Source organism: Pelodiscus sinensis, chromosome 26, assembly GCF_052426305.1.
Source record: "Pelodiscus sinensis isolate ZL-2025 chromosome 26, ASM5242630v1, whole genome shotgun sequence".
NCBI classification, from domain to species: Eukaryota; Metazoa; Chordata; order Testudines; family Trionychidae; genus Pelodiscus; species Pelodiscus sinensis.
In genome coordinates, this window is record NC_143077.1 from 1,040,943 (window position 1) to 1,054,666 (window position 13,724).

Consider the following 13,724-nt stretch of genomic DNA (forward strand, 5'->3'; position numbering starts at 1 on the left):
CTAACCCTTAGTTCATTAGACATATATAAAACATTCTTTATTAAAGAGTATCAACATCAAACCAGCAGAATAGTAGTTAGTCAACCAACAACTGTTATAAAAACTCTTAATCACTGAAACATAATCCCATGAGCTGGCACCTCTAGCTACCCCAGTAGTAACCAGGTCTTCTCCCCTATCTCTAATCACAGAACTTTAAACTGGAAGGGACCTTGAGAGGTCATTGAGTCCAGTCCCCTGCCCTCATGGCAGGACTCAGCACCATCTTAAGTGGTGGTCCTCCTCACTCTATGGGCTGTATCTAAATTAGTTATGTCTGTTACTATTAAATCCCTGGTTAGAGGGACAGCACATGTGGTTAGAACAGGGGTGAACAATAACTTTTGCAGGGGGGCTACTTCCCACATTTCAGAAGTGGTTGTGGGCCAGCCCAGAAGGGGTAGGGCCTGGGTTAGAAGGGGGCTGTTCCCTCTAGGAGTGGTCCACCCTGGTGAGGGGAGGTGACTTTGTGTGCTCTGCTGGCCCTGATTAATATAGGGGTGGGGAAGCATGTGAAGTCTTTGCCCCTCACCCTGTCAGGGGCATATGGTGCTGTAGAGATCCACCAGCCATTTCAAACAGCTGACTGTTCTCTCTAGGTGCCACACAACCCTAGCAGTGGGAGGAGACTGTGTGCTCCCTCTGCCCACAGGCCAGTCTGTGCAATTCTTCACCCTTAGGCCCTGTCTTTTTCCCCTGCCCTGCCAGAGGTAGGGTGTGCAGTGCCTAAAGGGAACCACCAGCCATTTTGAACAGCTGGTGATTCCCTCTGGTGCTGCATACCCCTGGCAGGAGGAGACGCTGCCCACTCTTCCATCCCCAGGTCTTGATTGGCCTAGGGTCCGCAGCAGGGCACCCACAGGCTGGATTCAGACCATGAACCCTATCTTGCCCCCCCCCCCCCCCATTATAACGTAGCTCTAATAAAGCTGAGACTATCCAGTCCCAAGTGGCTCAGCTATTAAACTACATCTAGCATGTGACTGGTGCAATTACATTAGTATGGTTTTCAAACAAGATAATGTAACGGCACAGCCTAGTCTGGGTTGGGCTATATACTACATCAGAGAAGCATGTAACATTTAATGTAATCCATGCTACTTCTAATGCACTATATGTTCACAGCCAGCAGACTAGGATGCCCTTATACTTGTTTAGCTCAGATATCATGCTGCAGCAGGCTTCTATGCAGGGCATGCTGTTCCCCGTTAAATGGCAGCTTAGCTTGTTATCTACATCAATTGGATCCAAGTTGGAACTTGATAGGTGACCTCCCCCCCCCCCCCCCCCCCCCCCCGGCCTTGTTTCAGGAGCTTGGTCTGATAGAAGTCACTTCCTCTTGTCAGGCTGCTGACACATCAGCTTCAATGTAGGAAGGGGAGGATGTTTGTATAGAACCACTCTTCAGAAAAGCGAAGATGATCTCCTTCCACAGACAGGAATACCAGCTTTCCTGCCTTGTCCATCTGCTGCAGCCCCAGCTGATCCTAAGAGACAAGGAGACCATCATGTGAACAGGATATGTAATCCAAAGCTCGTTGGTCCCAGTGAGTTTCATGAGACTTAAGTGGTGGTGTTTCACAGTATTGTAGCCATCCTGATCCCAGGACATTGGAGAGACTAGGGGGATGAAGTAATAGCTCTTATTCAACCAACTTCTGGTGAAAGAGGCAAGTTTTTGCGCTACACGCAGACCTGAAGAGCTCTGTGTAGCCCAAAAGCTTGTCTTTCACCAGCAGAATTTGGTCCAATAAAAGATGTTTCTTCATCCACCTTTTCTCTCTTATGAGGACTTAGGTTCAGAATGAGACCCTCACACCAGTTTAACTACATGCTCAGTGACACTGAAAGCTATTTAAATATTGGTTCAATGTAGCTAGAGTGACTCCCTTTTAACATTTGGAGGAAAGGATTAAGTGATACAAAATACACCAGTAACTGCAAATAAAACTCGTGCCCTCCTGTGCTTGACCCTTTCATTCTCATAATACCACACTGTCTAAAACTAGTATAGATCAGCCCGTGCCTTCAATTAGCTCAGGGGTGGACAGGTCACTCCAAGATTTTGGTAAGCAATCGAAGACCACATTTTTCTACGGAGAGGGTGCAGAGTCTGGGATGGAGGTTGGGGTAGGGGGAGAGGTGTGGGGTCTGAGGGAATTAGGGTTAAGGAAGGCATACAGGAGAAGATTCTGGCCTGGGGAAGGACTATAGGAGAGGATGCAGGGTCTGGGAGGGAATTGGGAACCAGGGCAGAGGGTTTGGGTGGTGACCTGGGACAGGAGGGGTAGGGAGCCAGAGGCAGGCTCTGGCCAGGAAGTGCTTACCTAGGCAGGTCCTGGCCAGTAGCCCAGCAGGACTCCCAGGCAGGCTCCCTGCCTGCTGCAGCCCCAAACAGCTGTCTCCTCCCTCCATGTACCTCTCTCCATGGGGAGCCAGGCCTAAACCAGCCCCTGGGAGCTGAGAGATCGTGCTGGGGCCAGCACAGACACAGTAGAGGGACCCACGGAGCATCCAGCCACTGTGAGCATGCTGTTCCCTTCCTGAGGGTCTGGCGGGGCAGGCTATGTATGTCTTGCCCATCTCTGCATTAGGAACCACTCTCTATTTTCTTTCTTCTGGACATCAGTTATTTACAAAAGTTCCCCTGGCACCTTTCTGAAATTCAAGTTTTATTCCCCTCCCTCCCTGCCCCCATCACCAACAGAAAGCACTTCATCATTGCCAGGCAGGGAGCCTTTTGCTATATTATTCAGTAGAACAGACAAATATTTTGAGAATAAGTGGATCAGTTAGCACAGCCCTTGGAGTTCAGGCTGTATGAAAACAGCCCTGCTAGGAAATGCATCTGCTCCTGTGATAAGTATCAGCTTTCAAAATCTAATTTTAAAAATAGGGAACTATAAAATGCAATGAAAGCTGGACTAGGGCAGGTCTTTTCCTGAAAACCACATGCTAGGCTGAGACTGCAATACCATGGTTTATCAAGAGCTCTCTCAACATTCCCTGTGTCTGGTGGTGAAGACCATGGGCTAGGTTCATGGATTGCTGCCAGGAAAGGTTCGTTCATTTCCCCTGCTTAAAAAGAAACACACACCTAAAGGGAGAGGCAACTCAACTGGCCAATGTGTGCATGAGGCTGGAACAAGTTGGAAGTTTGTGCCACTTTTAGGGTATGTTTATGCTACTGGCAGCAATTCATCCTGTGGGGGTTGATTTATAAAGTCTAATACAGACTCTATAAATCGACCACTGATCACTCTTGCCTCGACTCTGGTACTCCACCAAAACAAATGCAAGGGGAGTTGCAAAGAGAATGTCATCCATTAACACACTGCACTGAAGACACTTTGGTAAGTAGGTCTAAGTATAGCAACCCCAGCTACATTATTCTTGTAGCTGAAGTTATATAACTTAGATCAATATAACCGTCACGTAGACTAGCCCTCAGAGATTTTAATTTCAGTGGCCTTACTCCTGATTTAGAGCACTGTCAGCACGATTAGCATTAAGTCCACTGCATACATTGGTGGCCTGGCAGTAATGTACTTTTGGCTAAGTTATCTCCGGCTGAGAGTAAAAAAAGAGAGGCAGCGTTAGGATGCTGGTCTGTAATTCATGAGACCCAAGTTTCATTCCTTGCTCTACCACAGACTCCTATGCAACCCTGAGATATTTAGGCTCCTCAGTTCCCTATCTGTTCAATGGGGATAATAGTTGATGGGAAGCTAACCACATCTTTCTTGGAATTAATCAACAGATCAAGCCTTGTCCTTATATAATCCAAATACAAACTGATCTCTTTAATGAGAAAGAGGACGAATCTAAATAGTGGAATTTTGAATCTCCAAGATTCCTGGAGACAGTTTAAGCTATTGACAGGGGAGACATAGAGTTACTGAGTCTCTGGGAATTAAAGGTTAATCTTTAAAAAATTATCAATTGATGAAACCTCCAGGAATGCATCCAATCTAATTTGGCAACCCTAAGGAGACAGATTCTTCCACAGAAGATCCAGCTAGTTACCTCTGTGTAGAGTGAGGTCTGCTGTAGTGGGATGGTCTCCTTGGCTTGCCCACTTCTGTAAAATCCAAACCACTAGAGAAGAAAAAGAAGGAGACGAGAGAGCTGGGCAGACTGTTCTTCTCACTGAGGAAGAGAGCATGCTTTGGCTTGGAGTTCCTCCCCCACTTGAATCTACCAATTACCTCTTCAGATTGAATAAACCCAAGAGAACCCTGCTATCAACAGACAGGGTGGAAACTTTAATATGCAAACAACCCTCGGTTTCCTAAACCAGTTAGTGCCAATGCTGTCCTTACCTAGTGCCTCAGACGACTGCAGCTCTTCAGAGTATGAAATGCTCATCCTTAGGCTTACACTGCCAATGCAGTCACATTGTCTGAGGCCTACATGAACACTCTTCTCAGAGTCATGGTTGGGTGAAGTTAAAGATACTAGATCCAGACTCACTACAACCCTCACCTGTGCTTAACCTGATCCAAGAGGCTGCTAGTACAAGGCAGCCTTAATCCAGATCATGAGGTATTTGAGCAGCTCTCCTCAGACCATAGCTATCCAAGGCACTTATCGCCAATCAGGCTGTCTGGTCTCCACCGAGTGGTTCCAACAGCTCTGGATCAGTACTGGGACTTTTTGGTGCAATGATCCTGTTTGAAGAAATTCTCCCCCTGAGGATAATCCTCTATGGCCAACTCCCAAGTTTGGCACATCCTGAATGGGCAAAGACCATATTCCCTTCCCTTTGCTAGTGGTCTTGCCTGATTTGTTTGTGAAACTGGCTGAATCTACATGTGTGGATTCAGTTTTGGTCTATGCTTAGATTTACAGCATCCTGGATTTGTATTCAAAGTTGGGCACTAGTCAGAACTAGACAAAGGCATTAGGAAATGAAAGCTCTCTGCCTAAGTCTCGCCTGCCTTATCCCAAGCATGTGAGGACTTCCTCACCTCTGAGGCTGGAGGATCTACCATGGTGTCATTGAGAAATTTCACCATCACAAACTTTTTCAAAGCCATCAGGTTTTTCTTGTAGGTCGCATTAATGCCCTGGAAAAAGAAATGTTGGAACAAGAAGAAGGAGAGCTTTGTTAGAAATAGGGCAATCTGGAGTCTCACTGAGATGGGGGCTGCTGCAAATATTGTCAAACAGGTGTCACACTTGTTACACACTAGGGATGTGAACAACTAGTCGACTATCCAATAAGCAAATGCTTATTGGATAGTTGACACACAAGTTAACTAGCTCCCTCTCCCTTGCTGTCTCTATCAGAAAGCAGCAGCAAGAGGGCGGGGAGGGAGGGGGATAGAGGAGGAGGTACTTCAAAGTGGTAGTGCCATGTAGAGCCAAGTGCCAGGCTCCATGCAGCACTGCCGCTTTGAAACGCCACATGAAGCCCGGGGTCTGCCACTTTGAAACACCATGTGCAGCACAGGACCAGCTGAGTCCCCAGCTGACCCTGGGCTCCATATGCAGTGCTGCAAGGAGCACAGGGCTAGCAGGGTCCGCCATTGGCCTCATGCTCCCTGGGGTTGTTGCTACACTTCAAAGGGGGAGGCGCCCTTATCGATTAATCGAAGGCAGAGGCAGCAACACATGGTGACAAGAAGCTGGTGCGCAATAGGAGCTGGTTTTTAAACTGGTTCCCCTTGTGGAGTAGCTCCTACCTGGCACCCTACACTGCTGCCAGCCCCGCGCCTGGGACTATAGAATAGTCGACTAACCAAAAAGAATTCATGAGGTTACTCGGCTATTTGATTAACCAATATTTAACATCCCTACCAGGAACCCACACATTGTAACCCTAGCACTGATACCAATTTCCTATGATTAAATTGCTTATCCCCATTTTACAGATGGGGAACATTTCCCCCTCTCCCTCACGTTGGGTTTGTGAGGATTAACTGGTTACTTCAAGGTGCTTTGACAAGGGAAAGCTATACAAATCTTGATTCTTATTGCACAGGAGACAGTCACCAATCTGCTGCCATGCTGGGGAGAAGCTATTTTTCTACAGCCACATGCAAAAATATCTGCAACAGCACTGGGAACTGTACAAGGCATACTAGGGTGCTCTGCCATGGCCACTCCTACCTCACAACAGAAAGACCCACTAAAACAATTAAACATGAAAGATGCCAGCCATGAAAATAAAGAGAAGAAAATCTCAGCCATTCCAATGTTGGACAGCACTGTTCTCCTTAATGCCTTATTAACATGCCAGGCTGAGTGCGATAAGCATAGCATCGGCCTTTACCTTCTCCTGATTAATGTCAGCCAGGAAGATGCTGTTTTTCCGGTACTCCTCCTCCTTCAGGGGGTCATGCCAGTATTCTGCCTGCACCAGGCTGTAGGGGAGAGAGAATGAAGCTCGCACTGGAAACACACGAGCCAAAGGGGACATCTTGCTTCTGCCTTTGCAGTCCGCACAGGCCCTGCCAAACATACTCACCGTTCCTGAACCACCTTCGTGTAGACTCCAAGGTCCAGCATCTTTCGGATCCAATCACAGATGCGGGAACTCTCCCCAGGACAGCGTGGAAAGCCGTACACACCTAGGGCAGAAAGATAAGCTTCTCCATTCCATGAAAGCACTGAAAGCCACACAATTGCAACCACAAATGAAAAACCTCCTCCTCTTGGCCCAACAACTGGAATTATTCCAAGGAATCCAGTGGTCTTTTAGGTGGAGAGAGAACTGATGATCTTTAGTGGACCAGCAGAGGGCATCATTATGGAGAAGAAGGTCATACACATAAATGGAAATGCCTCCTGGCTCGTTAGTCCCCAAAGCTGCACTATTGTTCCCAACAGCATATTGCTACAATTGTGCATAGTGCATTAAACAGATTCATGCAATGGAGTATCCAGGGAGAGGTGCCCTTGGGAGATTACTCCTGTCTTGAATTTTTCACAGACAGATGTTTCCCCTGGCATTTAACCATTGTCCTGTCATTTCATCCTCTTATCATTCATTTTATCTCCTTGAACCAGTCTGAATAACTCTCCTCCCTCTGGGTAGTTTAATACTTTAAATGCTCATAACTTCAGCTCTCTATCAGCCAATCACATTGTGGCCAATCTGAGTAAGTTTCGTTTTGTGGAAGCTCCTACATCAGATCAGTCTATTGCTCTCTGCAGTCCTGTATATGCTCCAACAAAAGGCAATCGCTGATTCTTCTAATCTAGGTAAAAGGCATCTATTTGGCTAATTGGATAGTCACATACATTGGGAGGATTCCTCCCTGCCCCCTGAAGAACATTTGTCAGTATCTATTTTAACTTGGAACCACTTCAACTGGATCTATCAGCGAACCTACCCAACATCAACCCAGAACACAAGCACTCAATGATCAAATCCTATTAAGATTCAAGCAAAAGCATCAAATTTATTTCAAATTAAAGTCAGTCAAAAAGCAGCTTTCAGTGTGGGGGGAGGGAGGGACGGCTTTTGGAGCAAGGGAAGACAGTTTGTTTTATCCCTCCAGCAGCTCCCACTCCATTGGAAGCAGGGATGACTCTTAGAATCATAGAATATTAGAAATGGAAGGGACCTCGAGAGGTCAAGTCCAGTCCCCAGCCTTCATGGCAGGACCAAGCACCATCCAGATCATGCCTGATAGATGTTTGTCTAACCAGTTCTTAAATATTTCAAGTTATGGAGATTCCACACTGTGATGGGGGATCCAACCCCTGCACTCACAGCAGCCCGGACCTGGCGGGCTGCAGCGCGGAGCTGGGAGCGGCGTGTGATTTAAAACCCGCACGCGCGGCAGCCCAGGGCCGGCGGGCTGTGGTGTGAAGGCAGGAGCGGCGCCCGAGTGGGAGGGCGTCCGTGGCTAGTCAGCGCAGAGACCCCTGGCCGTGAACCGGGCGGGGGCATGCCGAGGAGGATGGATAAGAGGAGGAGAGCAGGGGCTGGTGTTGCTCTCAAACCCCCACAGACCGACGCCGGAGCGACAAACCTGGGAGAGCGAAGACGGAAGGTCGGTCTGGAACAAGGATCAGAAGTAGCCCCCGCGGCGCAGACCGGGGACTAGGGCGGAGCCCTTCACCGGGGACCGGAAGCTGGAGCAGAGACCTGACCCGGAAGAGACCGGCCTGGAACCAGGGGTGTAGGCCCCGAAGAGCCTACGGGTTTGGACCGCGGGAGTGACTAGCAAGTGCACAGAAGCCGGGGAGGGGGTTTGGGGTAAAGTTCGAACGGTCGAGCACCCCACCCCACAGGACCCGGTTACACACATGCACACACCCTAAGCAATTTATTCCAATGCTTAACCACCCTAACAATTAGGAAATTTTTCCTAATCATAGAATCATAAAACACTGGAAGGGACCTTGAGAGGTCATAAGAGTCCAGTTCCCTGCCCTCATGGCAGGACCCAGTACCTAGACCATCCCTGATAGAGGTCTATCTAACCTGCTCTTAAATATCTCCAGAGGTGGAGATTCCACAACCTCCCTAGGCAACTTATTCCAGTGTTTAACCATCCTGACAGTTAGGAAGTTTTTCCTAATGTCCAACCTAAATCTCCTTAGCTGCAATTTAAGCCTATCGTTTCTCGTCCTATCTTAGACATTAAGGAGAATAATTTTTCTCACTCCAAAAGCTGCTATTATGTCTCCTCTCAATCTTTTCTTGGAGGACTCTAGAAATGAAAGAGGGAGTTACCTTGGTGCTGCCCTCCAATGGAAATCAAATTGAACATCGGAGGAGAAGGACATCTCTGTGCCACTGCCCTCCTGGGGAAAAGAGACAGGGTTAGCATCCCACATCCTACACAATTGCTAGTCTATTTGTACAGAGCACTTTAAGCAACCATACTCAAGCTCTGCCTCTGACCAGCTTTAGATTAGTTACTTAGCATAACTGCCTAAGTCCCATCAATGGGATGAACACTTTTGAAAATGTTACCGTTAATCACTCTGTGCCTCAGTTTCCCCATCTGAAGAAATCTTATCTGTGTTATAAGGGTGTGGTGAGGGCTAATTTACAATTGTAATGTGCTCATAAAACTTGTAAAAATACAGCATTTTAAAACAAATGTAACCATGAAACCCAGAGTACACTTAATTACACTTTCTTTTGAACCCCACAGCAGGCGTGGGAGGGAGATTCCCACCTGAACTACTATAACCTAAAACATTTGTCTAAAATAAATCCAACTGTAAACTTACAGGAATTGGCCTCCCTGGGAGAATCCCACAGAATTGTAGCCGCCTTGCAAGTGAGGGTCCCTCGCAAGCTGGTCACAAACCAGTGCCACTTGTTGGTTCACATTCATGAAGTAACTGTTCTCCATATCCTGGGAAATAAACAAGAGGAACAGATAAGCAAATTATCTTTACTGTGGGTTCATTTTAATGTTGTTGTTCAAAGGATTTTTAAGATTTCTCCATTGGGAAAGACGCCATAGGCCTTAAATTCCTGGCAGGAGTTTACAGGTAGGACCCTACCAAATTCACAACCACGAAAAATGTCATGGACCGTCCAATCTGGGCTCCTCCGTGAAATCTGATTTGTGTGTACTTCTACCCTATCCTATACAGATTTCATGGGTAGAGTATACAGCATTTCTCAAACTGGGGGGTTCTGTGGTGGGAGGGGTTATTGTATAGGGATTGCTACCCTTACTTCTATATTGCTGCCTGGCTGGGGGGCTAGGGAATGGTGGCTGCTGGCCAAGTCCCCAGTTCTGAAGGCAGCAGTGCAGAAGTAAGGTGGAAATATCATCCTGCCCCCAACAATATCCTCACAATCCCTGCCCACTGACTCCTTTTGGGTCGTGGCCTCTACAGTTAAAACACCATGCAATCAAACAATTTGGTATCTGAAATCAAAATTTACTATTTTTAAAATCCTAGGAGTGTGAAATTGGTAGGATCCTAGTTAAAGGCAGGGATCTGAAAGGTCAACTGGTAAGCATCACCCTTAATGGATAATGGTTATGGTTCCAAATCAACAGTTAACCCGTGGGGGCTGGAGCAGCTACCCTGTCTGCAGCGGACAGGGGCTGCTCCTGCCTAGTAGGGCTAGGAGCATCCCCTTTTATCGGTTAACTGGTTAAATAATTAAATGGGATTTTACATCCCTAGTTATAGGTAGACCCCAGTTTTATGAGACTCTTTGTGATCTCCCAGCCCAACAGTAAGTTGTCATAGACACCCTGATGTTATAAAAGTTTGAATTCCCACCAAACCTGGTTATCTGTACCCTCTATGAATCCAGGTAACAAGACATGTCCCCCATTCTTGTGACTGCTCTTACTTGAACTGCACTCTAATGCACTGCTAGTAAGGTAAGCCTCTGGGCACTCTCATCACAATCAACAATACACGAGTCAGGCTATATCTTTCTTATACTAGTAAAATACAATATAAAATGAGTAAATAAAATGTGCTTAGCATAATAAATAGGAATAGACTAGGGATGTAAGCAACTAATCGACTATCCGATAAGCACAAGCTTATCAGACAGTCAACACACTAGTCACCTCCCTCTCCCCCCTTGCTGCTTCTATCAGAAAGAGGCAGGACGGGGGGGAAGGGGCTGGCTTAAAAGCTGGTTCCCCCCAGCTTCGTGGGAAGTAGTAGGGGTGCAGCGGTGGCGTTCCACCTTTGAAATGTACAAGAGTTCCCGCTGGGGCTCTTGTACATTTCAATGGCGAAATGCTGCATGGCACTTCCACCTTTGAAACGTAGCAACAGCAGGGTGGGCTCTTGCTACATTTCGGAACCGCCCTTATCGACTAATCAAATAGTCAGTGGAAATGCCATCAACTATTCAATTACTTGATTAATCTAATTTTAACATCCCTAGAGGAGACAAGTATCCCCCTTCAAAAACATGGTATCTCCTCACCCAGCTAATATCTTTAGATGTTTCTACATGCTGATCAGAATTTGCATAAAAATCACATTTGAATCAGGGATTTATCATATCCCTGGTTTTCTTCCACATGTGATTAACAAGCAGTCAGTTTCTTCAAGACAAAGTTGTTTGATAAAGTAATGATACAATAATGAAAGCTCTGCCTGTATCTTTATGGATCTATGTCAAAAGCAGGGACTGCAAATTATTTACAGCACCTTTAAGAGTCTGTGCAGAATCTGATCACTAATCAGTAAATACTCAATGGAAGCAGAAGCTTCATACAGGATAGCAGCAACTTTACCTGTAACAAGTTTTTTCCAATCTGTAGTGACAGAACATATATTCCTGGTATTTTATTTTCCACTATTTTTTTAATGTATCCCATGCTTTCAGGGTTACAGCAACTGTCTCCTGCAAAAAGAATGAGGAAAATTCCCATCAAATATCATAAAACCATCACACGCTCGAAGGATGAGGTGCTGAAAACAAAACTTACACACCCAGGAAAGCAACATGTGAGGGTTTTTTCCAAATGTCCATGCAGCAAATATTTGTGCCTCAAGCACAAAGCCTGTAAAGGGACCACCTGAATGTACTTCTTGGTTCCATACTATGATGAACTCCTTTCACCCTCTTGCTGATAAGTTCATGACACTGATTTAGACTATCAAAATACTAAAGACAGCATGAACACTGAAATTCTTACCCAGCCTTCCATGCCTTTCGCTTATTCTCATCCTTATGGAAATCCTTTGCTACAGTTCTTTACATTTTGATTGAATAATCACGTTAATACAAAACCGTAAGTCTACAGACAATACTATAGAGTTCAGGACCCTGATTCCACAGGAATAACTTATTTGTGATATCTTTGGCCCAGACACTTCCTAGTCTAGTGGTTCAAGCTTATGACTGGAAGCTGGGACTTTTACATTTTAATTGATTTGTGTCAGAATTGTAAGTGTAAGTAAAGCTTTTTTAGATTTTTTTTTATTCATTAAGCAACTGAGGAGGGTCAGACAATTAGTTATTGACACTGAAATTCAAAAAATTAAAAGCTTTATAACCATTAAAACAAACTGTCAACATTACATTTCAAAATATACCAGATAAACATTCTTTTCTTACTTTGATTTTGCCTATCTGTAAATTGTAGTCATTGTCCATGGACATTTTTTCATCAATTTGTACGTAACCGTGAAATCAGCATCTATGGATGCATGCCAATAAAAATCTAATTTTTTCGAACCTTATTGGTATTCATGCTCTTACACTGTCTTCCTCAAATGCCTGGAGCGAGGCTTTCTGTGCCCAAATCACCCAGGCTGTAAACAAGGATAATATCTTGAAAACATTACTAATATTATTAGACTGAACTAACCCTAACATTGCTTATCTCAGGTAAGAAGAAAAAATGCAGGCAACATGATCATATGGAGAGGGCACTGGACAGAGAGTCCAGACTTCCCAGTTCTACCTGGGACCTGACTGGGTAATGTTGGACAAGCTACATCTCTGTGCTTCTGTTTCAGGGATAATGATTTTTTTAATGATCTAGCAAAGTGTTTATTTAAAATGTCATCAGTGCTACAAAACACAGCCATGTTAAAATTGGTTTTGCGATGTAGCTGTAGACAAAAAGAAAGCAAGTGACAACATTATTGAATCATAATCACAACCACGTTTAAACACAATTCATAATGTACACAGGGCCTAAAATAGAAAAGAACGGTGTAGGGAACTCTCCCAAAGGGTGCTGGGCAGCAGAGTAGATTAAGTCTTTAGAAGCCAACTTGATCCCACATTCCCAGTCCAACCTCACTTCCTTCCACCTCTCATTTCACAAGGAAAGGGTGTGTCCCCGCACTATGGTTTCACTCTCTCGGCACGTAAATGATAATCACGTGGAATGTGGCCGAAAGCTCCAAGGGCAGGGAGCACTGCTTCTTGTTCAAGCCTCTCCCGTGCGCACGCGGCTAAGAGACTCCTTTCACCCTCCCGCGGCCCGTCAGTACAAGCAGGCTCTGCACACGGGCTGGGATTCGGGAAGTGAGAGCTCCAGCAGCGCAGCGGTAGGAGCCCCGCGGGTAGACTGCGCCGGATGCTCCTGCAGGGAGGCTGCTCCCCCCAGCTGCCCCCTTGCAGCCCTGGCTGACAGCACCAGCCCGCCCCCTGCAAGCCTGGCGGGAGGCAGCCCCGCCCGCAGGAGCCCCGCGCTCACCCATCCCGTGCCAGAGCACCAGGGGCACCGGGCCCGCGCGGCGCCCCGAGCAGCGCAGCAGGCAGGCGAGCAGCGCCACCGGCAGCAGCAGCCTCCGCGCCGCCATCTTGCATTGTCACATGACCCGCCGGGAGCGGGCGGGGCAGTTGGGAGGAGGCTGGTTGGGAGGGGCGCTCCAGCCCGGGGGGGATGATGGAGCCATGGGACGTAGGGGTTGTGGGGTCACAGGGTTGATAGGGCACTAGGGGCCAGGGGCAATAGAGCTATGGGAAGTGAGGGGTGCAGAAAGGACCAGGGGTGGTGGAGGAAAGTGGGGATGATGGAGCCATGGGAAGTAGGGGTTGTGGGGTCAGTGTTGATAGGGCACTAGGGGCCAGGGGCAATAGAGCTATGGGAAGTGAGGGGTGCAGAAAGGACCAGGGGTGGTGGAGGAAAGTGGGGATGATGGAGCCATGGGAAGTAGGGGTTGTGGGGTCACAGTGTTGATAGGGCACTAGGGGCCAGGGGCAATAGAGCTATGGGAAGTGAGGGGTGCAGAAAGGACCAGGGGTGGTGGAGGAAAGTGGGGAT

The 13,724-nt window shown here is 46.9% G+C and overlaps 1 protein-coding gene across 1 annotated transcript; it reads right to left on the reverse strand.

Annotated features, from left to right (window-relative positions):
* Positions 1-11: 11 nt before the first annotated feature.
* PPT1 (palmitoyl-protein thioesterase 1) lies at positions 12-13,309 on the reverse strand. The gene is made up of 9 exons (XM_075908947.2): positions 13,155-13,309; positions 11,235-11,344; positions 9,238-9,365; positions 8,732-8,802; positions 6,512-6,614; positions 6,317-6,407; positions 5,010-5,108; positions 4,066-4,137; positions 12-1,526 (listed from the first exon to the last, which is right to left on the reverse strand). The coding sequence occupies exons 1-9, from the start codon at positions 13,258-13,260 to the stop codon at positions 1,404-1,406; spliced, it is 903 nt and encodes a 300-aa protein (XP_075765062.1). The 5' UTR covers positions 13,261-13,309; the 3' UTR covers positions 12-1,403.
* Between the last annotated feature and the right edge of the window lie 415 nt (positions 13,310-13,724).